Source organism: Thamnophis sirtalis, unplaced genomic scaffold (genome assembly GCF_051295495.1).
Source record: "Thamnophis sirtalis isolate CommonGarterSnake01/CBP01778 unplaced genomic scaffold, rThaSir2_p1.2 scaffold_8, whole genome shotgun sequence".
NCBI lineage: Eukaryota > Metazoa > Chordata > Lepidosauria > Squamata > Natricidae > Thamnophis > Thamnophis sirtalis.
The window spans coordinates 65,158,852-65,184,963 of NW_028261388.1; the positions used below are offsets into that span (position 1 = coordinate 65,158,852).

General features: G+C 42.7%; 1 protein-coding gene across 7 annotated transcripts in view; it reads left to right on the top strand.

The window, feature by feature from the left end:
- The window catches only part of DMD (dystrophin), a 1,286,665-nt gene that overhangs the window by 1,227,957 nt on the left and 32,596 nt on the right, over nucleotides 1-26,112 (top strand). For 6 of the 7 annotated variants that reach the window (XM_087721810.1, XM_087721811.1, XM_087721815.1 and 3 more), the window contains 2 exons: nucleotides 17,890-17,955; nucleotides 18,683-18,748. In XM_087721810.1, the coding sequence (XP_087577936.1) occupies nucleotides 17,890-17,955; nucleotides 18,683-18,748 (132 nt within the window). The remainder of the gene's footprint in view (nucleotides 1-17,889; nucleotides 17,956-18,682; nucleotides 18,749-26,112) is intronic. The other variant, XM_087721812.1, reaches the window with a different exon arrangement.

A 26,112-nucleotide genomic window follows, 5' to 3' on the forward strand; every position in this document is an offset into this window, starting at 1 on the left:
TAAAGAGGAATCGGTGTACTTCAAGACATGGGGAAGATTTTATGATTGGTTAGAGAAAGGAATCTAGAAAAGAAAGCGAGATATATATATATAAACCCAGTCAAGACACTATTAAGTTAACTGGCAATTTCTGCTGAAGATATTGCAAAAAATGCAGATAGGAGATAATTTTTTACAATCAATTAAAGCAATATACCAACAGCAAACAGCACAAATCATAGTCAATGGAAGTTTAACAGACTCTTTTCAAATTGGAAAAGGTACAAGACAGGGCTGTCCTTTGTCCCCATTATTGTTTATTATAACTTTGGAAGTATTGTTGAATAAAATACGGGGCTTGGATGGTTTAAAAGGGATCAAGATTAGGCAGCAAGAATATAGAGTCTGCGCTTTTGCGGATGATTTGGTCATAATATTGGAACAACCGCAGGAATCCAGTATGGTTTTAATGAATACGATTAATCAATATGGTCAAGTGTCTGGCTTTAAAATAAATTTAGGAAAAACCAAAATATTAGCTATAAATATGAATATTAAACAAAAGGAAGAATTAGGAGTGATGCTAGGATGTGAGGTAGTTAAAAAAGTCAAATATCTTGGAGTTAACATTTTAACTTCAAATGGAAAATTATATAAGCATAATTATGAACCACTTTGGCATAGTATACAGACGGAGATGAAAAAATGGGAGAAATTGCACTTATCTTTGCTGGGTAGGATAGCGGCAGTGAAAATAAACATTTTACCAAAAATTTTATTTCTTTTCCAAATGTTACCTATACTTAAAAAAGATGCGAACCTTTTAGAATGGCAGAAGGGTATCAACAAATTTGTATGGGCAGGAAAGAAGCCGAGGGTAAAGATGAAAATAATGCAAGATGTACGTGAGAGAGGAGGATTGAAACTACCTAATTTAAAACTATATTATGATGCAGTGGCATTATCTGTAATTAGTGATTGGACTCATTTAAGCAATGATAGAATATTGAATATTGAGGGACACGATCTGGTATTTGGTTGGCATGCTTACCTGTTATTCAACAAAAAATTGGATAAGAATTTTAAAAGTCATATTTTAAGAAATGCTTTACTGCGGGTTTGGAAAAAATACTAATATAAATTAAATGACAAGATACCCATGTGGGCAATTCCTAGACACGCAATTGAAAATATGAATATAGCACAAAAACAGGACAGAATTACTTACAGACAGCTTCTTACCTCGGAAAGGGGGGTATTACAATTAAAATCTTTAGAGGTATTAAAAGAGGAGAAGGTAGTTCAAACATGGTTCCAGTATGGGCAATTACAGGCTAGGTGGAAAATAGATCAAAAAATTAGTTTTATCCAAGTTGAGGATAACTTGTTTAAACAAATAAGAGATCAAAGCTTAATGCATATAAAGAGGATATATAATGTATTAATACAGATGGATTCGGAAACAGAATTAGTTAAAGATTGTATGATAAAATGGGCTCAAAATATTGAAGAACCAATAATGTTGGATACATGGGAAAGAATCTGGGTAAGAAATGTGAAATTTACACAAGCTCAGAATCTGAGAGAAATTTTTTACAAGATGTTCTATAGATGGCATTTAGATCCTAAAAAGTTGGCTTCTATGTATCCGAATGTACAGCCTAAATGTTGGAGGTGTGGTTCTCTCGATGCTACATATTATAGATCAGAAATGATTTAAACTGTTTAAAGTTAGTTCAGTAAGAAGAAGCTAAGGTCAATGTAGAATGTCATTAATTTCTTTATTTCTTTTTCCTCAATAGATTTTAGTTCGTGTTAGTTAAAAATCCATACCGTGTACGGGTTCTGGGAAGTCGGGGGGGAGGAGGAGGGGGGTTGGGGGTGGAGGGAGGGAGGGAGGGGCATACAAAAAAAATTGTACTTCAATGTTTTAATGATTGACGAATGATGAAATATTTGTGTTTTTTAAAAGAAATAAAACCTTTTTTTTAAAAAAAGACACTATTAAATGGATAGGAGAGGGGAGAAGGGGGGGAAGAAAAGAAAGTATTAATATATAAGTATATGTTCAAGAATGAGATATAAAGGAAAAAATAGTTAGGATATGAAAATGGAGAAAAGGGAATAGGAAAGGATAAGTATAAAATTATAACAGGGTTTGTGGGAATACCATCCCAAAAATAGACGAGTTCAGAGTTGAAAAGAGATAACCACAACAACAGAAAAGGAATAGAAGAGAATAGGAGAAGAGAAGAAAGTGGAGAGAAGGAAGAAAGAGGAAAGGAGAGGAAGGAGGGAAGGGATAGAAAGAGAAGGAGAGAGGGTAGGAGGGGAAGAGGAAGAGAGGAGTAGGGGAGAGGTAAGGGAATTAGGAAAAGGAGAGGAGGAAGGAAGAAAGTAGAGAAAGGAGGGTGAAAAGAAAAGAAAAAATAGGGTGGTGATAATGTAAAATAGTTGTATGGGATGGTAAGAAAAACAACCCAGAATGTATATTTTAACTTTTGATATGGAAACACAAATATGTAAAAGTGATAAAAAAATAAATAAGAAAAAATAATTGTGAATGGTATACCTGTAACTATATATAAGAAAATAAAATTTTTTAAAAACTTTTTAAAAAAATTTGACAGATCTGCACGTTCCCATTCTACCATCACATCAGAAATATCTCCACTTCCAGTATGCCGGCCACCACTTCTAATACAGGGCCCTGCCTTTTGGCCTGTCCTCAGCGCCAAGGGCGATTACAAAAGTACTGGTGGCGGTGGCAGTGCATCTTCGGGCTCTTCCCATGCGTCTGGAGTGCTACCTGGATGATATCTTGATCCAACCTCCAGGCGAAGAAGGATTTGCAGGTCACCACCCAGGTACTCCCGCAACACGGGTTGCCCATAAACATAGACAAAAGCCATCTGTTCCTGACAACCCATCTGATCCCCTTGGGAGCCATCATAGACACTGTGGAGTGCAAGGTGCATCTCTCACAGGAGAGATGGACCAGCCTCAGAGACTTGGCAACTTGCATCCAGAGGGAGCGGACCAGTGCCACTGGTCCTTCTACCGCAGCTTCTGGGCAAGACGGTGTCCGGTCTCTCCATCATTCCTTGGGCATGCCTGTACGCTAGGGAACTACAGTAGTTTCTCCTGCTTTATCAAAAGTCTATCAGGAGCAACTCACCAACCAGGGTCAGTGTCCCACCAATGGTGATCCGGTCCATCAGATGGTGGTGGTCCAGGGCCTTAGCCAAGGGCTGACTTTTCAGGAAGCCAGACCATCTGACAGTCACAACGGACACCAGCCTGTTCGATTGTGGGGGGCATCTAAAGTCCCTGATGGCTCAAGGGCAGTGGACCCTGGCTGATCGGAGCCACAACATAAACTGGCTAGAGCTCAGGGCGGTACATCTGGCCCTCAGACAGTTCAGAGAGATTGTTTCAGGCAACTATATTCTAATACCAACAGACAACGTGGCCACCAAGGCCCATATCAATCACCAGGGAGGCACCAGGTCCAAGTCCTTCATGTGGGAGACCAAGCAGATGGGCCTCTGGGCAGAGAGATACCTTCTATCAATCAGGGCGAAGCATATTTCCAGAGTGCCAAATGTGCAAACAGACTGGCTGAGCAGGGCCTCCATCGACCAAGTGGAGTGACATCTACATCCCTCCCTGTTTCGAGAGGTGACAGAACGATTCAGACTCCCAGTCATGGATCTGTTTGCCACCCCAGAAAACAAATAGGTACTCAGGTTTTTCGGCAGGTTTGCAGCACCAGGAGTGGAAGGGATCAATATGCTCCGCAGTCAGTGGCCCCCAGGGTTGTTGTATGCCTTCCCTCCTCTTACCCTTATTCCAAGGGTGATCAGGAAGGTGTTGGCAGAGAAGGTGGAGGTCATCCTTCTAGCTCCCCACTGGCCCAGAAGACCATGGTTCGCCAACTTGGTCAACATGTCAGCCATGGAGGATTCTGCAGAGCAGAATATCACTCAGTCAAGGGGCCTTGATCCATCTGGAGCTTCAGTGGCTCTATCTGACTGCTTAAGGTTTAAGGTTTTAATGGATTTGTATGCCCCCAATCCCGAAGGACTCCAGGCGGCTTACATAAAAACAATTTAAAAATATTAAAAGAAATTTAAAATACAAGATAAAACGAATTAAAAGAACACAACATGCACTCAATCTTGGTGGGGCTGAAGTTCAATCAAAGATCAGCAGCCCCAGGCCTGCCGGAACAGCCAGGTCTTAATAGACTTTCGGAAGGCCGAGAGAGTGGGGAGGATCCGGATCTTAGGGGGTAGATCGTTCCATAGGGCCGGAGCAGCTACAGAGAAGGCTCTCCCCCGAGGAGCCGCCAGACGACATTGTGTAGTCGACGGCACCTGGAGAAGGCCCACCCTGTGAGATGTTATTGGACGCTGGGAGGTATATGGCAGGAGGCGGTCAGGGAGATATCCAGGTCCTAAGCCATGTAGGCTTTAAAGGTGATAACCAGCACCTTGAAGCATGTTCGGAGACCAATAGGGAGCCAGTGCAGCTCATGGAGGATAGGTGTAACATGGGTGTATCTAGGTACACTCAATATCGCTTGCGCGGCTGAATTCTGGACCAATTGTAGTCTCCGAACACTTTTCAAGGGCAGCCCCATGTAGAGCGCGTTACAGTAGTCGAGTCTTGAGGTGGCGAGGGCATGAGTGACCATTTGGAGTGCCTCTGTCCTCTGACCAACACCGACTGTGACCTGCCAGAGAGGTAAGAGGAGAACCACCATAAAACGGTGCCTCCCACTCCCACTTCTTCCAGCCGCCGCAGGATACCATGTTCGATGGTATTGAAGGCTGCTGAGAGGTGACGAAACACCAGGATAGAGGAATGTCCTCTATCCCTGGCTCGCCAGAGATCATCGGTCAGTGCGACCAAAGCGGTTTCGGTGCAGTAACCAGGTCTGAAACCAGACTGAAAGGGATCTAGATAATCCGTTTCATCCAAGGTCCGCCGGAGTTGGGAGGCCACCACCTTCTCAACAACCTTCCCTAAAAATGGGAGGTTGGAGACTGGACGGTAGTTTTTAAGGGCAGCTGGGTCCAGAGAAGGCTTCTTAAGGAGAAGAAGCCACCACCGCCTCCTTCAAAGGTTGCGGGAAAGACCGCTCCAGAAGAGAAGTATTTACAATCCTCTGGATCCAGCCTTGTGTCACCTCCCTGCTGGTTGAAACCAACCAGGAGGGACACGGGTCCAGTAGACAGGTGGCGGCATTCATCGCTCCCATGGCCTTGTCCACTTCCTCAGGAGTGACAAGCTGAAACTCACTCCACAAAATTTGCTCAAGACCCTCCCTCGGCATCTCTGCTGGCACTGTCCAAGTGGAGTCCAGGTCCGTCCGAATCTGAGTGACTTTGTCCGACAGAAACTGAACAAATTCCTCAGCTCTTCCCTGTAAGGAGGGAGCGGGTTATCCTAAACAGGGCGGCCGGGCGAGATTCTGCGGACGCAATAAGAGCGGAAAAATGAGCACATTTTGCCGCCCGTATCACCACTAAATAAGTCCTAATAAAGGCTCTTAGTAGTGTTCGGTTGGATTCGGTGTTACTAGCCCTCCAGTGTCGCTCTAGGCGTCTCTTTTGGCGCTTCATCTCCCGGAGTTCCTTGGTAGACCAAGGTGCCCTCCTGGATCCACTGCCGTGGAGAGGCCGCAAAACCACAATCCAATCTAGTGCCCCAGCCGCCGCTGTATTCCAGGCAGCGACCAAGGACTCAGTCGGATTGTGGGCAAGGGAGTCAGGTATTTCCCCAGGCTCCGTCTGAAATCCCAGTGGGTCCATCAGGCGCCTGGGGCGGAACCATTTAATCGGCTCCACCTCCCTGCAGTGGGGGAGTAGCTTCCGAAAATCAAGCCTCAGCAGGAAGTGATCTGACCATGACAAGGGCGAGATCTTAATCCCCTTTAGTTCCAGATCATGTTTCCACTGCTCCGAGAGAAACACAAGGACAAGCGTGTGTCCCGTCACATGAGTCAGACCCTGAATTACCTGGGTCAAGTCCATGGTTGTCATGTAATCCATGAACTCCTGGGCCCCATCTGAGCGTTCGCCAAGAGATGGCAGGTTGAAATCCCCCAGTACTATAAGTCTGGGGAACTCAACCGCCAATCCGGCTACTGACTCTAGGAGCACAGGCAGGGCTGTTGTGACGCAGCTGGGAGGTAGGTACGTCAGAAACAAGCCCACCCCTAAGTCCAACTTCACAAGGAGGGACTCACACCCGACATTCTCTGGAGCAGGGATCCTGCGAGGGGTTAGTGACTCCCGGATAATAACTGCGACTCCACCCCTTCACTGGTGTCGTGGCTGGTGGAGCACCTGAAATCCTTCTGGGCACATTTCTGAGAGGGGGACTCCTCCCTCGTGGCCCAGCCAGGTTTCAGTAATACATTGATCCATCCGCAGCTTCAGTGGCTCTATCTGACTGCTTGGCACTTGAGCAGTGTGCTGTGAGTAGGGACCATTTTTCCTTGAGGGTAATTCAGACAGTTCAGGCCTTGAGGACACCCTCCAACAATCGCATCTATGATGCCATGTGGCTTTTGGGACTGGTGCACCAAATCAGGTATTGAGCCCATTGGGGTGTCAATAGCACCCCAATGGTGCTATAGTCAATAGTGTCTCCAGGTTTTTCACCAAATACCATCAGGAGGCAGCTCTATCATCCATATCGACTTGTGGGACTTTGCAGTTGCTAGCTCAGCATCCCACTGTGCGCAGATTCATAAGGGATGTGACCAATTTGAGACCTCCAGTGGTGCACCTATACCCAATCTGGGACGTATCCAAGATCTTGCAGTCTCTCACTGGAGCCCCCTTTGAGCCTTTAAGATTGGCTGGCCTGCAGGTTCTTACCTTTAAAGTGGCATTTCTTGTGGCTGTTATGTCGGCCAGGAGGATTTCGGAGTTGGCGGCCCTTTCTGTGAGGAAGGACCTTTGTATGTTTCATTCGGACAGGGTGATTTTGAGATTTGACCCTACCTTTTTTCCAAAGGTGAATTCATGGTTTCACAGGGCTCAAGAATTAATTCTGCCTATCCTTTGTTCAAATCCGGCCCATGCGCTGGAAAGAAAGTGGCACATGTTGGAAGTGTGGAGGGCTCTCTGCATTTATCTAAAGAGGACTTCCTCCTTCAGGAAAACTGAATCATTGTTTGTGTCCTTCCAATTTCCACTCTTGGCAGGAAGGTCTCATCTTCCATGGTAGGCCAGTGGATTTGGGTGTGTATTGCGAAAACCTACGAGACCCAATCTCTACCTTTACCCAGGCAGGTAACTGCCCACTATACCAGGAGTGCAGCCACCACAGCAGCGTGGGCTATGCAGACTTTGATCGAAGAAGTCTGTAGAACAGCAACATGGTTCTCTCTGTCCCCTTTCATCCGGCATTACAAGTTGGATGTATTCACTTTGGCTGATGTGGCCTTTGGTAGGTACATGTAGAGCCGGGGACTCAGGACCAGATTGCTACCCACCCGTAGGACTGCCAGCTCTGGTATGTCCCATTCCTGGATGCTATCTCCACAAAGTATGGAGAAGGGGTGTTGGTCTTACCTGATACACTCCTTCTCTTACAGTGAAGATAGCATCCACCCCGACCCATCTGGTCTTGACTTCAAGGAGCAGCACTCCATCAAACACATCAAGTCTGTCACTTCGTCAAAAAGCTGGAGACGATTAGCAGAGGAGGTGTGTCTTAACAGCTCTAATAGTCCAATCAGCTAAGCCATGAGAGCTGTGGGTGCCTCCACATGTGTACTGGACCCGTGCCCCTCCTGGCTGGTTGTCAACAGCAGGGAGGTGACATGGGGCTGGATCCAGGCGGTTGTTGCCGCCTCCCTTCGGGAGGAGGTCTTTCCCCCCGCATTAAAGGCGGCGATGGTGAGACCCCTCCTGAAGAAACCATCTTTGGATCCAGCCGTCCTAAACAACTATCGTCCAGTCTCCAACCTCCCCTTTGTGGGGAAGGTTGTTGAGAAGGTGGTGGCCTTTCAGCTCCAGTGGTCCTTGGAGGAAACCAGTTATCTAGATCCATTCCAGTCAGGCTTCAGGCCTGGCTACAGCACGGAAACCGCTTTGGTCGCATTGACCGATGATCTCTGGAGAGCCAGGGATGGCGGTCATGCCTCCTTGACCTCTCTGCGGCTTTCGATACCATCGACCATGGTATCCTTCTGCGACGACTGCGGGAGGTGGGGGTGGGAGGCACTGTCTTACGGTGGTTCTCCTCTTACCTCTCGGACAGGTCGCAGTCGGTGTTAGTCGGAGGGCAGAGATCGACCCCTAGGCCCCTAACGTATGGGATGCCGCAGGGTTTGGTCCTGTCCCCCCTTCTTTTTAATATCTACATGAAACCGCTGGGTGAGATCATTCGACGGCATGGGATAAAATACCACCAGTATGCGGACGATACACAGCTGTATCTGTCCGCCCCGTGCCAACTCAATGAAGCGATGGACGTGATGAGCCAGGGCCTTGAGGCTGTTAGAGACTGGATGAGGGTTAACAAGCTTGTACTCAATCCAGATAAAACCGAGTGGCTGCTGTGCTTCCCTCCCGCTAATTGGCCAAGTGTTCCATCTCTCAGGCTGGGGGGTCAAATAGTACGCCCCTCAGACAGGGTCTGCAACTTGGGAGTCCTCCTGGACCCACAGCTGACTTTTGAACATCATTTGTCAGCTGTGACCAGGGGGGCATTTGCCCAGGTTCGCCTGGTGCACCAGTTGCGTCCCTACCTGAACCGGGAGGCTCTCACAACAGTCACTCGTGCCCTTGTGACCTCTAGGCTGGAGTACTGCAACGTGCTCTACATGGGGCTGCCCTTGAAGAGCATTCGGCGACTTCAGCTTGTCCAGAATGCAGCTGCGCGAGCGATCGTGGGTGCACCTCGATTCACCCACGTAACACCTATCCTCCGTGAGCTGCACTGGCTGCCTGTTGATCTCCGGGTGCGCTTCAAGGTGCTAGTTGTCACCTACAAAGCCCTTCATGGTATTGGATCTGGGTACTTGAGAGACCGCCTGCTGCCAATTACCTCCACTCGACCAATAAGATCCCATAGACTAGACCTCCTCCGAATTCCATCAGCCAGCCAATGTCGACTGGCAACTACCCGGAGGAGGGCCTTCTCGGTGGCTGCTCCGACCCTTTGGAACGAACTCCCCGTGGAGATTCGTACCCTCACCACCCTCCAGGCCTTCCGCATAGCCCGTAAAAGCTGGCTGTTCCGACAGGCCTGGGGCTAAGGACTTGCAACCCCACTCGAATGGTATGGCTGTTGTGTTTTTTTAATGGTGTATGGTTTTCATGTTTGTAACTTGTCTGTTTTTCCCCTCCCTTGAATTGTGAGCCGCCCTGAGTCCCCTCAGGGAAAAGGGCGGCATACAAATAAAGTAAAATCAAATCAAAATCAAAAAAATCTAAGCAGATGTGTTAACCCATTCCTGGATGCTATCTCCACTGTAAGAGAAGGAGTGTATCAGGTAAGAGCAAAGCCCCATTTCTGCTCTATTTCAAGAACAATGAATTAAGTGTTTGTTTTCCTCTTTTTTTTCTATCTTTCAGCTGAGACACAATACCTTAAATTTACATAGAATGCAAACTTACATAAAATTAACTTTGAATTAAGTTGTTTGTGACAATAGCTTGAATAAAAAAGTAATACCCATACTGTCAAGATTCCAAATAGCATCCAAATTTAAATCAGAGTCCGCGGCAAAGGATTCCTCAAAGTTCCAATTTATTAAAAGAGCGATGTTGGTACATTTGGGAAAACCTGAATCTGAAAGCTTCCAGGTTTTCCCACCCAGTTGAAAGTTCAAGATCCTGCCTCAATACCCACAAGTTCACTGCATGGTCCAGTCTTCCACTGACACAAAGGCAGAGTCCACCCATCCAGTTCTGGCCACGTGCAGAGACAAAAGATGATCTTGAGTTTCTAAGAAGAATGTTGTTATGGCTATATATTACCCAACTCTGTATAATTCCCCCTCCCATTTTCCTAAAATAGAAAATGAATAGGAGGAGGATCCAACGTCGCAACAACACATTGTGCGGTCTCGACAGTCCGAGACCGCTGTTGACACTTTTGCCACTGGACGGTCCAGCAGGACCTAAACCGTCCCGTAGAGATGGTGAACAGGAAGACAAAGCCTTGCTAGTCTCAGGGACAACTCAAAGTCCCTGATTGACCCAAGGGAAGCGCTTCAAGCCAGAGATAAACAGGCAGCCCCCAGGCTGACGAAGTCGGAGACAGCTCCAGAAAGAAGGAAGTGAAAGTGAGTCCATCGGGTGAGGTTTTTTTTATTCTGAGAAAGATTGTCCAAAGAAACTTTTTTTAAAAAAAGGTAAATTAGTCCTTTAAGTAAAAGAATAAAGCGGCGAATTTAATTCTTATTAGATTGCCTTGGAAAGTTTTTGTTTTTTCTTGTAACGATATTTTGTGGATTGAAGTGACCGTAACGTTTCCTGTTTCTCCGCTTGAAGTGAACAGATTTATTTTTTCCCCTCTATTTTTCATCACCTTATTTTTGGCTTAAATTAAAACTCTCTTTTTTTTTTAACAAATTCTTCCTACTATTTGTTATTAAATTCCACCAAAGACAACTAAAGATTTTTGTTTTCTATAAGATTGAGAAAAGTATGAAAAAGTTGAATCTGCCATTCGAAAGCCAGAGTCTGGAGTTCTCTCTTTGAAACAATGTATCCTTTGTTCATTCCTATTTGATCTTACTGACTTTGTAACTGAAAGGTTTGCAACTTGCTTACAAAATCTGATAAAGAGTTAAGAGCACAAATTGTTTTTTGCAGGTGCTCTTGAAAAATATTTTGGCAAGAGAAGAAAAGGAAAGAAAAAGATAGAATATATATATACACACACAAACAAAAGAGGCTTGGAAGGCTGGAGCAGCAGTGGCTATCAGACTCCTTTTTTCTTTTTTTCTCCTTCATTTTTTTTTGGGGGGGGGGGAATGGATCTATATCCAGATGAGGAAACCTTAAAATTTTGAAACATCCTGGCTGGAATTCAAAATATTTTGGAAGGATTTGGGAGATTTGAGAAGAAGTTGGATAGACTGTTGTTTCTCACAGCAAAAGATGATGGGGTTGGAGCCCCAAAAATTAAAGAAGAGAATGAAAATATAAAAGATAAAGACAAGACAATAGATGAAATTATTAATGGAGCAAATATGGGTGAAAGTGGAAAGAAGGGAAGATGGAAAAATGAATTTGACAATTTGGAGCTTTATCCCAGATTTCAAGATATAGGAGAAAAAGGGTGATAATGATGGAGTTAAGAGAAACCTTTTCAGAAATAAGTTTGACAACCAAAGACAAGCTAATGCTAATAACAATTCAAGGGCAATGAGACTATTTGAGAGATCTTTTAAGCAATAAAGTGCAGAGAGAAGTTTATAAAAACTTTATAAAGGAGCTGAAAAGAGAATTGACACAACAACTGGCAAGAGAGAGAAGACTGTTTTGCCATTGGAAAGATACTATCATTGAATGTTTATTCATTAACATATAATTAATTACGACAACAATAATGAAATGATAACCCCAATTAGTATAAGTAACTTGGTTATAAATTGTAAATTGGGACTTAGCGAAAAGACCTATAAATTTTATTAATAAAATTTTGTTTAGATCTTGTTATAAAGGTATAATGCCTTTGGGTCTGAAGAGAGGAGATGTGATATAAATAGTAAATAATTTTGTGTTAACCACAATAATAACAAGAAAATGTTAATGGATATTTTTGATTAATAAGTAGGAATTTTAGTATTTTGTAGATAGTTTTAGATTGTTATTAAATGTTCATTTGTTAACATATAATTAACTATGATAATAATAATGAAATGATAACCTTAATTAGTAAAAATAACTTGGATATAAATCCAAATTTTATTAATAAATTCTTGTCTAGAGATTGCTATAAAGGTATAATTTATTTTGGGCCTGATAAGAGGAGAGGTGATATAAATAATAAATAATTTTCAGTTAATTACAATAATAACAATGAAGTGATGGATAATGTTTCCGTGTGTGTGTGTGTGTGTGTGTGTGTGTGTGTGTGTGTTGTATTTGTGCTGATAAATAAATAAAGGGAGACTAGTATAGATCTATTTCAAGCTATTTAGCTCTCATCAGCTAGCCATACCCTTACTGGGATTGGAACCTGTGCTGTATTGCATCTTAGGCAGATGTGTTAACCATTAAGCCACAGAGTTCCTCTCCTTATCAGCTGAGCCAGGGAGAAAGGTATATATTTAAAGTCACAACCCCTGGTATGCCCAAATATGGGAGGAAGTTCACTGCTTCCATTCTCTGTCCATCGGCTCGTCATAAGAGACCATCCAGACAGAAACCCAATATTTTTACTGTTGCCTTTATTACATTTGTGTTGTATTTGTGCTGATAAATACTTCCTCCCATATTTGGGCATACCAGGGGTTGTGACTTATACATATATACATATACACATATACACATATACATACACATACACATATATATGTAAAAGCAGATTGGATGTAAGTTTTAAATTGTGAGTTGGGGGGGAAAGGGGGGGGAATGCTTAGAGATCTTATTAATTGATTTTGTTTCAGAATATGTTATAAAGGTGTAATGTTATTGGAGGTTTATTGAAATTGCGAATGAATGCCAGTAGGTGGTTGTGTCTTTAAATACAAATGATTTCAGATAAAAACACATTTAAATAATGGTAATTAAATGAGAATTGTGGTACAGTGATAGTAAAATACATACAATTTTTTGATTTAAAATGTACAATTCAATTTGAATGAAGTATACAGTATAATGATTGTGGAAGAAACGCACGAAATGTATTTGTAACCAATCGATATGCTTTCTACAAGATGTAAGGAAGGATGATTCTTTTTTTGTGTTTTTGTTTAATTAAAACAATAAAACTTAAAAAAAAAGAAAAGAAAATGAATAGTAGAAAGAGTGGCAGGTCTGAAGTCCGAAAGAAAAGATGGCTTGCAGACTGACAGGCAACCTCTTCTCAGAAGAAAAGCGTGTCCTGTAAAGAGAATAATGCAGGGGGTTAACATTTACTAACTAACCACCTCTTTCCCTCCCACCCCCCTGCCCCCAGGGGGACCCTTTGGCTTATCTGAAAATTTATCATGGAATTGTTTCACTAACTTGTCAGCTTTCACATTCCCACTTTTAACCCATGTAGCGTCAAACAAAGGGTATCCCTTCCAATGCACTAAATATTGCAAATGACCTATACAGTCTAGAGTCTAGAATTATTTTGACTTTGTAGTGAGTTTCTCCCTGTATTACTACAGGAGGAGGGGGTGGTTGGGTCTACAGTCTTAAATTAGACCCAATCACAGGTATTAGCAAGCTACAATAAAAAACGGTGTACATTCTCTAGGATTCTAGACAGACTGAGCTGAACCGTTACTGGATTAATTATTTTGATTATTAGGAAACTACCTAGAAACTTTGGCTCTAATTTCTTGCTAGGCATCCTTAACCATATGTATTTGGGCGATAGAGAAGAATGTTGTTATGACTACATATCACCCAACTCCATATAATCTCCCCTCCCATTTTCCCACAATAGAAAATGAATAGTAGAAAGTGTGGCAAGCCTGAAGTCCGAAAGAAAAGATGGCTTGCAGACCTGACGTACACCTGGACAGTTCTACTACTAAAAACCATTGCAGGATTTTGTTACAGTTGAAGTTTTAGTCAGAGATCTGGTCAAAGATTGATTGCAATAACAGTGAAAAGAAAAACCAGCCGTAAGAATTTATTAATTCATCCAACAAATGGAATGGAATACTGTCCTCAATAGCAATCTGGTTTAGAAAGCTAGGAAAAATACCTCATATTAATCTTGTTAGGGAAGGTGGATTTTTAAAAAAGACAATTATCCATTTACTGAAATACATAGTATGGCTCTTTTGTAGGTATGTATGTTTAGGGGCGATTTTATTTTATCTAATGTTGGCATGGTTGCTTTTGTTGTTCTGGAAAAGACTATTCAAACAGGAATTTCATCATGACTTGAAGCATCAGGATCCTAAAACTAGTATATTTACTACCTGAAGTTTGCTGATCACTATGTTCTCTACTATAATTGCCTAATAATGCAATTAATGTGTATAAATCACGTAACAATATTAAAAGTTTATGATCTTGTGGCCAGCAGTGGGATTCACTTAGGTTTACCACCAGTTCGCAACCATGAGCGCATGTGCATGCTCATGTCACATGTGCATCTTCTGCGCATGCATACAGCCTTCCACTTTGCTCCCACACATGGCCTGCACACATGCACGTGGCATCAAAAATGAGGCTACATAGGACATTTTGGAGCCTGGGTGGGTGGGCAGGGGGCAGGGCCCACCGGTAGTTCGGTGCTACCGGTTTGGCCAAACTGGTCTGAACCAGTTGAATACCTCTACTTGTGTCTAGGGCCACATGCGGCCGTGGACTATGAATTGGACAATTTCTGCTTCAAGTAATACCCAACGTATCAGTAATCATAAGAGTTTGAAGATGTCATTTAGGTTGTCAGTCCAATAATTGAAATTGGAACTGTCGACAATATTGCAGAGGCTGAAACCGACAGAAGTGAGAGCGCCATCTGCTGATGGAAAGGGAAATACGCAAGCTTGGAAATAACTATTTAAAAAGACTGAAAATATTTGTTGGACATGGATCTACTCTAAGACCACTAGGGATCTGATTATTGGAAGCATATAATGTCCACTTTCAATTTCTCTAATTTGTTGAATGTTCTTCTTTTTGTTGCTGAATTTAATCCATTAATGGAGATTACTTTTATTTCTTTTTCCATGTCATTGGTTTATAGATTTAGTTGATCTAATCATTCTTAGCTCCCTCTGCTCGTTCGTCTCGTTGGCCCTTGCTCCTTCTCTTACCTCTTCCTGTTTTTTCTCCATCTCCTCTGATCTTTCCCCTTAGCTTCCTGGCATTTAGCTCCTTCCTCTTCTCTTACCAGCATTCCCTCCTGTGCTGCTATATATTGTTCATAGAATAATTCTGCTTTCTCTGGTGTATCTAGTCTGTACCTTTGTTCATGCCATTATACCAAAATCCCTTCTGGAACAAGCCATCTAAAACTCACCTCTTTTTTTATCAGACTCTTAGTCAAAAAGTGGAATTCCTCTCTTATTTCTTTGACCTTCCTTGGAACTTGCTTCAGTACCACTATCTCTCTAGAGTTGTATTTTATGGTGCTACTTCTTGCTGCTTGCAATATTTCATTTTTAGAGGTTTTTGTAGCAAATCTTACATGGACCTCTGGGCAAGTTGTTTCTCATTGCATATCTTGAAGCGAGCCCTGCAGCCTTTGAGTCCTCTGGCAAGCAGTCTGTGACGCACTGTGCTTGTGCACACTTTTACATCACATGTTTCACCCCAAATTCTTGTAATCTAAGGTGAGGTGAGCTTCGTGGATAACCTCCTCAGGAATTTAAATTGATTGGATTGACAATTGATGAGACATTTAAAATTGTGACTTGGAAGTTTTGCTTTTTGAATTAATGAATCCTGGACTGGGCTAAAAAAGAGATTGACTAAATACAGATACAATACAAGACGGAAGTGAGGGAAATCTAAATAGAATGCTTTTTCAAAGCATTGAAGAAGTATTTGACCGTATAGACCAAAAACTGGACAATTTAATACAAAGAATAATGGACAATGATCAGGACAATGAAAAAAGAATGAGTCACCAGAAGGAACAGAGGAGAAAGCAGAGAGAAATCAGTAAGAAGAAGATAACAAGGAGAAAACTAATAATGATTAAGAAACTAAAAAAGGAAGAAAATAATGTAAAAGACCTAAAAAGGGAATGGGAGAAACAGGAAGAGAACTGGGGAAAAGAGAGAGGATGTGGAATATATAGTTCTGGAATTAGACAGTGGGAAAGGGTAGAGTTGGGAGAAAAAATTAGACTGCATAGTCAAATAGAGGGAATAAAAGACTTAAGGGACAAATATGGTAGGAAAACTAAAAAGAAAACAAGATTAAAGTTAAATAAATTATATAATTATATATAAAAGAAACAGACATGATCTTCTGGAGATTATAATGTTTGTTTCTTTTATATCTGCACTTGGAACTCGCATTTTTAGGACAATTCACTATATATACATACACATACACACACAAACACACTGTGTGTGTGTGTGTGTGTGTGTGTGTGTGTGTGTAGAGAGAGGGGGGAGGGAGGGATAATAGTAACAATATATTAATATGTTAAGATATACAAAAGGATAGGAAGAAGGTTAGGAATGAAGGGTGATAATAAAAGGCAATAATATGAAATAATGGAAATGAAATGTAATATTTAAGAGTAATAAGATTATGTTTATGTGTACTGAAATGTATGATACCCATATACCACACCATTCATGCACTGATATGTATAACGAATATAAAAATAAAATTTTGATTAAAAAAACAAAATAGTTTTCACAATATTATTACAAATCCTAGGTATCATCCATTCTCTGTCTGTGAACTTTGCACTTGTGTTTATTAAATATTATTCTTTTAGTTTCAACCATTTAATCTTTTTTTAACATCACAGATTTGTTTTGAATTTTATTTCTACCTTCTAAGATATTAACTATCCCATTTAAACCTATACATTGTAAAATCTGGCAAGCATTCCCTCCACCACTCGATCAAAGTCCTTAATGAAAATACTTAGTACTAAGCATAATATTTTTCTTGATCATGATTCCTATTGTAGATAGACTTCATTATATATTTCAACAACTCCTGGGAATTGTTCTAATTTCTTTTCAGTACTCTCTGTTCCTGTCTATTGCAAATCCATAATCTTGGGGAAAGTTGTTTCACTTTCCTCTCTTGAACCATGTTGCTGTGGCATACTTAAAAGCAACTCAAAGCCTCTGTATCTAGCTTTATTGTCAGTGAATTTTCCCATTGCAGTTTTCTAGTCATCTTCTATAGGTCTTGCTTTATAATTAACTATAAAATCAATAGCTATGTTTAAAGCAATCAGAAGCCTTCATTTTGGATATGCAACTGCAGATTTGTCATAGATAACTTTTGGAGATTTGGGAGCAGGGAACAAGTTCAGTTATTCAAGCAATTAAGACACTGCCTGTAAATTGGAGGATGAATTTTTCTTTGGGCCCTTGCAAAGGTGCATCAGCAGGAAGGTACTATGATATTATTCCATTTTAAATTCATCATCTAAATTCCCTTACTAGATAAAACAATTTATTTTCCATTGTTTGTTTCTAAATATCCATGACCAACTGAAAAAGCAAGCAACTTTGAATTGCCTTTTTATGAAATGGAATAAACAGGTACTTCTTTTTTTTCTTTTCTCTTAAAAGATTGTATATAGATTAAGTTGCAGTTCAAAGATTTGCAAGCTGACTTTTCTGATCTCATAAAGCTCTTTTCCTTCACATTTATTCAAAGGCAATGCTTAATGGTATTTCTTTTCATTCTGTCTAAAGGGTCTCTTCATTGGGGTAGTTGACACAAATTAGAAAACAATTACTACAGCTTGTAACATTAGATTGAGAGAATAAAGTCTTTGCATAATATGGATTGAAAAAAGCAATGTCTCAGGAACTGGGAAAAAGATAATATATAAAATATTTCAGAACTGGCATAACATTCTGAAAAATTTAAAAACCTTAGCACACCTCTGTTGCCAAAGAAATTTTGTCTATTTTCTCTAAAAATAATTCCCCTAGCTTGAAAAAAAAAACACTTGCCAGTATAAGGCCAATAACATTTTAGAGCATTTTTTTTCTTTCTAAGAAACTAGTGTTTATTAACCAATTATTAATCAGTGTTTTCTGCCTTATAGGCCTGCTTCGTCCCCTCAGCTTTCACATGATGATACGCATTCACGCATTGAGCATTATGCTAGCAGGTATGAGATCAGGTGGTTCGTTAGGGAAATTTTCCTTGAAACTTTTTTTTTAAGTATGGTAAATCTTTATTGCAACCACCATTGCTCAGATGTTAAGAAATGAAGTTAGGCTCATTTCAAGTTCCTAAGATTTATGGTATACATGTTTACTAATCTCTATGCATATTTACTAATTTCTGCTAATCGGCTTGCTAACTAATCTGCATGTAGAATTACTGCATGATATTTAGAATGTATGTTACATAATTGAAAATAGGAAATAAAGAACACAAGGTTTTATTTATAACTAATCTGCTTTTCTTCAAAATATATATTATGCTAGGTTTTTTCTGGAAATATACTTTGGTATATACTACTGGGCAACCGTGTAGTAGTACAAAATACTAATTTACACCCAGTATCTAATCCTCAATACATGGGTCATAATTTATAATTTTATTTCAGCTTTTGATAAAGAGGACATTGAACTGCTATTTAAAAAATATAAAACAATGCTACATTCACTTATTTTTAGAAAACTAGTATAAATACTGTACGATAACAGTTATATCACTATTTTGTACACTCATAGGAAATACATAGATACAACAGAAATAATACTTTGTTTTATTGCCAAGAAGTCTTTCTGTAGACAATATTCCAGGATCTCATCATAATTATATTTTTGTTGTCAGTTTTAATTAGGAGAAGATACAGTGAATTTTAAGATGTTTTCTTTTCTTCATAGGCTAGCAGAAATGGAGAACACCAATGGAACATATATGAATGATAGCATTTCTCCTAATGAGAGCATGTGAGTATGCCTCTGAAAAATTATAGGAAATTTAACTTAATTCATCAGTGGTGGGTTTCAAAAATTTTTAGAACCTATTCTATAGGTGTGGCCTGTTTTGTGAGAGTGGCTCGGCAGTCATGTGACCGGGTGGGCATGGCCAGCTTGGAAAATGTGGTAAAACTCACTTAACAACGCTCTTGCTTAGCAACCAAAATTTTGTGGTTATAAGTTCTCTTCCTTTTTCTTTCATTCATTTGTTCCTTCCTTCCTTTTGTCTCTCCCTTTTTCTTTCTTTCATCTCTCCCACTTTCTTTCTTCTTTCTTTCCTTCCTTCCTTCCTTTTGTCTCTCTCTCTCCCTTTTTCTTTCTTTCTTTTTTCTTTCATCTCCCACTTTTTCTTTCTTTTTTCTTTCCCTCTTTCTCTTTCAATCTTTGTCTCTCTCTCTTTTCTCTCCCTCTCCCTCCATTCCTTCCTTCCTTTTGTGTATTTCTTTCCTTTCTTTCTCTCTTACTTTCTCTCTTTTTCTCTCTCTTCCCCCCCTCACACACACACATATCCCTTCCAATTATATTCGTAGATATATTCTATGAACTAAAACCGGTGCCCAATAAATCCTATGATCATGGCATACTGTGTCCTACAAGCCAATTCACAGAGCTCCCAATTCAGCCTCTTACCACTCTGGGGGTTAACCAAATATGGTTAGTTGTCCTGTTATCTCTTGGTCTTGGTTCATGCCTTTTTAGCAGAGTGGCAGAGAGGGCTAATTTCGAACCGTTTTTTTTTTCCTTTTGTTGAAGCCTGATTTCTCTGCCACTCGGCGGGTGACCTGGTGAGTGTCCGAAGGTGTTGGGTATGCTACGGAAGGCACGCACATCACACACACACACACACACACACACACATACACACACACACACACACACACAGACCATGCTTGCCCCAATGCAAGGCGCATGTGTAAGGGAGACTGGATTAGCTGAGAGGTTGGGAAAAAAGAAGTCTCTGTTTCTCCACTACCGCGACTCGCAGAGGAATGAGATGGGAATGATGGCCAGTGCTCTCTTCATTTCCTGCTTGCCCCTGAGGCCCGCTGGCTGGTAGTGGCTGGCCAGGAGAAACAGCCTCCCAGCTGATCCAGTCCCCCTTACACATGCGGTGTGTGTGTGTGAGAGAGAGAGAGAGAGAGAGCCAGCCACCTTGTTTCCAATGAAGGCAGTGGGGAATCCATGCAGAGGGAGAAAAAACGCATGGACACCCCCCCAATTGGAAACGAGGTGGCTGTCAAAGAGAAGGGAGCAATGTGCACCACATGGGCTTGTCCAACAGCCGAAGAAGGTTGTGAGAAGTCCACAGTGACAGTAAAGCTCCCTTCTCTTTGACAGCCACCTGATTGAAAAGCCATCCCCACTTAAAAGTACTTGGCAGCGGCGTTTTTCCCTGGGGGGCTCCACAGAACATCCCAAGACCGATGCCACAACATCTGCCCCCTTCAGGGACAGGCCTTCTTTGCCAGGTCCTCTTCAGAAGGACGAGGTCCCCCTGGTCCCCCTTGCGTTCCTCATCTTACTGTCACATGTGGGCTTCTCACAACCTTCTTCCTTCTCTGATTGAAAGAGTTCAGTTTTTTAATTCAGTCCAGCCTGATGAGACGTAAATATTTTCTCTACTCTATATAGACAATATTAACTCATAAATTGGATTCATTTTCTTTCTTTAGTTTATTTCTCTCTTTCTTGCTTTTGGTTGGCTTATACTGGGACCGCTTTCTGAGGCTTCTGGCATATTTGTTTTTATTGTGTTGTGGTGAGTGTGCTGATTTCCCAGTTCTGATGGTTAGAACTGCCATTTCTACGGATTAGGGCGTAGTGGAATCCGTTGGCTTGACTACCAGGGCTAGCAGCCTTTCGGCACTTAGCCGATTATGTAGTGAGATTTGTGGGCTGCTTTTTCCAATTGCCGCACCGGGAGAGCTGGTTCGCCACTCTCATGATCTGCATTATCGTGTCTGGAGGATGCGGAGTAGTTTTGGGTGCAAGGAGAGTTGGTGCATCGCTCTCGCACCATTTTCTGTGGTCATCTTTGCTGCATTTGAATTTTGCACCTCTATCTGCCAGTGCTTGGCATTCGCATCATTTTGTTGCAGTGATGACATAATGTAATGGTTGGTTTTGGTGCCTGGAGGGTCAGTTCGCCACTTTTGCGCCATTGTGCATGTGGTGTAGCTACTGGACAGTCGTAATGAGAGCTCACTTCGGCAAGTGCCTTCCGATTTCTACGTGCTCCTCGTGCACACCAGATCTTGCAGAGTGTGGTTTGCTTCCCAGTGGCCAGCAACAGCCTCCTTCCTATTTTTGCAGGACTGCTGCAGTTAACTTTGGATTGCTGCCATTTTAGGCTGGGCAGCCATTTTGTTACTGGCTTGCAATCAGGGTCGCGATGGTGGACCACTCCATTTTTGGTAGCAGTACTATTCCCCCATGCCACAGCCAAATCCTGCTAGGTCCAGTGCCAAGGTGGGCTGTATCACTGCTAGGAGCACCTGTAGCAGATCCAGAATAGGCACCTCCTCCATGGCTGCGGATAAGGAAGTGAAGCATAGGCAGAAGGCATTGGAGAAGCAATTCTTCAAAGCCTCCAAAACAGCCAAAGTTAGCAGATCCCCTCCACCCCTATTATTGGAGATGCTCCTTCATGGCCAGGGTCCCCCATTATCCTGGCAGAGACCCAGAGTTGGTCCCCTGATGCTGCCATTCCCCAGGGATTATCAGCAGAGGAGGTCAGTTTGGGGCCCCTTTCCCCTTCCAGCATATCAGGGGTAGGTCTGGCACCAGTTGCCAGATGTTGCACACAGGTGTATTGCACCAGTTGTCACCTTCACTCCTACGGCAGCGGGGCTGCAACCTGAGGAGGGCCAACCCTTCAGTCTCTCTCCTGAGATTCGTGGAATGATCACAGCTGCTATCACCAAAGGGCTTGTCTCTGACCTGTTACGAAGGGGATAGGCCACTCGGCAGCCTGCCATGCCCAGAGCCTTGTCAGCTCCTGTTCAGGATTCCCCCCTCACCACTTCCATCAATCCATAGTGAGGATTTGCTTGCCGGGGAGGATGAAATAGATGATCAAGAATTATCGGATGATGAGGGTCTTATACAGGACAAGCCCACATTTTCAGGACTCTTTTGGTCCACCTTGTTCAAACCACTATTATACAAGGCCAAGGCCACGGCCAATATAGGGGGCATGAGCATATTGGGGCCCCAATATAAAGGGCTAAAGACTAAGGATCGTAGGGCCGAAATGACACTGTGTAAGACAAGCGGCTTTGAGTGGCTATAGTGGCTCCCTTTTTTAATAGAACTTCCCTAGTTTGGCTTAGGCAATTGCAGGCCAGGTTAGCACCTGAGGATCTACTACTGCACCAGGACATAAATAAGCTAATGTCAACTTTAGAGTTCGCATCCGACGCCATCCTCAATGTAGCCAAGTTTGCATCTCGTGCGATTGCATCTAATGTGACTTCCTACCATCTCCTCTGGCTCCTTTATTGGCAGGTGGATATGCAATTTAAGTGGTGCTTAGCTTTGGCACCTTTTAAGGGAGGTACTTTGTTTGGAAACGCTTTAGACCCTATCTTCATAGAGACTAGGGACAAGTGCAAAGTGCTCCCTTTCTCGCACAGGCGTGCTGACTGTAGGACCCAACCCAATTTTCGTTGTCAATCCTTTCGAGCAACTGACATTGGTTTCAGCGCAAACCCATATGTTTCCCAGTATAACAGGTCATATATGACTGTTCCCAGGAACAGTTGGGGTTTCAAGACAGGAACAGGCAACAACAGCAGCAGCAATCTCAGGCTAGGTGGTCATCTCATGGTTCCTGCAACCAACCTTTTCATAGGTACTAATGACTCCCAGGCAAATCGTTGCATTGGCAGGCAGCTTACACACTTCACAAACCAATGGGAGGCGATCACCTTGGACATTTGGGTGATCCAGATGGTAAGGCTGGGCCTTACTCTAGAATTTCTTCACATTCCCCCAAGGCATTTTATCAGGTGCCCCGTTCCCAGGTACCAGATAAAAAGGGTCTCATGGACACCGAGATCCAGCACCTCTTGGATATTCTCTCAATCGAGCCAGTTCCCCCAGGACAAAAAAGGCTAGGGTTTTATTCAATCCTGTTTCTCGTCCCAAAAAGCTCTGGGGAGTGGAGAGCAATCTTAGATTTAAAGAAGCTCAACCTACGTCTGGTGTACAAACACTTCAAGATGCAGTCTCTCAAATCCATCTTGGGTTACATCTGTCAGGGAGACCTAATGACCTCAGTAGATATCAAGAAAGTGTATCTCTATGTCCCCATCCATCCGTCGTACAGAAGATTCCTGAGGTTCCACTTCGTAGGATGCCATGAACCGGGCCCTGCCGTCTGATCTGTCATAGGCTCCCAGGACCTTCACAAAGCTGCTGGCAGCCATTGTGGCATATCTTTGATCATTGCTGATCAGAGTACATTGCTACCTCGGCAACATTCTGATCCTGTCGTCATCCCAGGCTAAAGCACGTCGAGACCTTCAGGCCACAATAGAGATGCTGCAACACCACTGGTTTTCCATGAATTTCCAGAGCCACCTGCATCCATCCACCAGTCTTCTGCATCTCGGGACAGTCATCAACTCTGAGTCCTGCGAAGTTTCCCTTTTTCAGGAGTGGCATACCAGCATCCAGGCACTGGTGAATCATCTTAAAGTACAGAGATCTCCATCCTTAACGGTTCTTTCCCAACTCCTGGGGAAAATCATCTCCTGTATAGACATCGTTCCCTGGGCACAGCTTCATGCATGAACCCTCCAGTGGTTCTTACTCCCGTTTCAGAGGGCCAACACCAGACACTCCCACACCAGGGTCCAGGTACTGCCCAAGGTAATTCGATCAATACTCTGGTGGTATTCCTCCATGCTGCACAAGGGGTGCCTGTTCAGGGAGCCAGACCAAATCATAGTAACGTCCCATGCCTGTCTGTTCGGGTGGGGTGCCCACACCCAGTGTTGAGTAGCCCAGGGACACTGGAACACAGAGAAACTACTGAACAGCATAAATTGGTTGTAGCTCCAGGCCATCCACCTGGCCCTCTGGGAAGTGCGAGATCTTGTGACAGGCCGCCACATTCTGGTTCTCACCAACAACAACGTGTCCACGAAAGCTCATGTCAAGCGCAGAGGGACACCCGGTCCAGATCCCTGATGCTGGAAGCGGAGAAACTCCATCTCTGGGTGGAGTCACATACTATCAATCAGGGCAGAGCATATGTCTGGAACCATAAACATGCAAGTAGATTGGCTGAGCAGGGCCACAGTAGACCACGCTGAATGGCGTCTTCATCCAGCTGTTTCAGGAACTGTCCCGCAGATTAGGCCAACCCACTGTGGACTTGTTCACCCATCCCAACAACACTCACCTACTGAGATTCTTCACTGGGTTTCAGGTACCGGGGGTGGAAGTGTCAATGCTTTTCGTAGTCCATGGCCTCCGATTCTCCTCTATGCCTTTCCATCACTTCTGCTCATACCAAAAGTCACCTGGAAGCTACTAGCGGAGAGGCCGAAGGTTCTGCTCATCGCCCCCCCCCCCACTGGCCCAAATGCCTCTGGTATGCCGACTTTCTCAATCTTTCTGTCTCCTGGCCCTGGAGAATCCCAGACAACAAGATATCCCTCAGCCAGGGGGCCCTTCTAATCTGGATCCTCAATGGCTGCAACTTGCTGTGTGGCACTTGAAAGGTATATCTTGACTCAGGATCACTTTTCCAGGAAAGTCATCCACATGATTCATGCAGCACGCCGACCTTCCACCATGTGCATATACAATGACACATGGATTGCATTTTGCAGATGGTGACGTATTGGACGCATAGCTCCTGTATCTGCCTCAGTACCTCGGATTTTTTACAGGATGGGTTGGACAGGCATTATCGACAGTTCTCGGGCGGAGACGGCTATACCCTTGCTCACCATCCAAGGGTGTGTAGTTTCTTGAAGGGAGCATCAAACCTCAAGCTGCCTTTGGTGCATCATTACCCCACATGGGATTTATCCGTCATGCTGCAGGGCCTCACTTCTACACCATTTGAGCCACTCTGCACTTTCAGCCTTAGACAGTTGACTCTTAAAACTGCCTTCCTTGTGGCCATCACATCGGCCAGGAGGGTTTCAGAACTGGCAGCTCTGTTGGTGTGCAAGGATCTCTGTATCTTCCATCCTGACAGAGTCGTCCTCTGTCTGGACCCGTTGTTACTACCAAAGGTCAACTCGTGGTTTCACCAGGCCCAGGAGCTTATTTTTGAGACCCTATGCTTTGTAATGTTCCATGCTTGGATTCTCCAAGCAGCTCAGAGGAGAAAGACCATTGGCTTACCTGAATGGTCATTCTATGTGCGCTGCGGGAGAATGCAATCCCACCCTTGGTACTGTCAGATCCAGGGTCTGTCTGGACTTACCTTTTTGGACTATTTCTCCAGGACTTACTTTATAGTTCCATCTACTGGACTTACCTTCATATTTGCATCTCTTGGATGAGCTGAGCCTTCATACAAAACTGAACTCTACCAGTCAAAGGAGGCATGGTCAAGACTTTTTTTCTAATTCAGTCTCTAGGCTAATGGACAAAGTTAAACCATGCTTGGATTCTTCCACAGCGCACATAGAACAACTGTTCAGGTAAGCCAACAGTCTTTTTGACTGAACTCTATTGCTTCCTATTTTTTAACAGATCAGGAATTTAGTGTTTATGATCATGCTAAGTTCTTCTACAAAGTGAAAAGTTTCCTAAAGGATTTCATTTTTGAATCTGTTTTAATTTTCATTTCATTAAAATGAATTGATTTGGGGAAAGCATTATTTATTAAATATCTATTTTTAAAAATTACACGATGCGAGAGAAACTTTAACTTAAGGTAAATATTATTTAGCTGAACATTAATTTATTACTTTTGTCCTTTGACTTTAATGGTGGAGTAATCTAGTTTATTTATTTATTTATTACTATAAAGAGAAAGAGTGGTGGGGGCCTTGTTTCTAATAGCAAATTTATATTTACTGATTTCTGGATCATATTACCAGCTTAGATCAAATTTCATCTAAATGTAGAGGTATTGGCAAATATAATACCTCTACAATCTTCAGGAAATAGTAGCAGTTGCGACTAGGAAACCTGCTACAAGCAATATGGTCATGAAGTACAATACCAGATATAGTTTAGCAACAGCAATTCCAGCAGATCCAATTGTTATTGTTAAATAAGTACCATGCAGATCATTAAGCAAGGTCCTCATGTGATCACAATTTCCAAATTCCTGCTGGCTGAGTTCCCTGACAGGGAACATT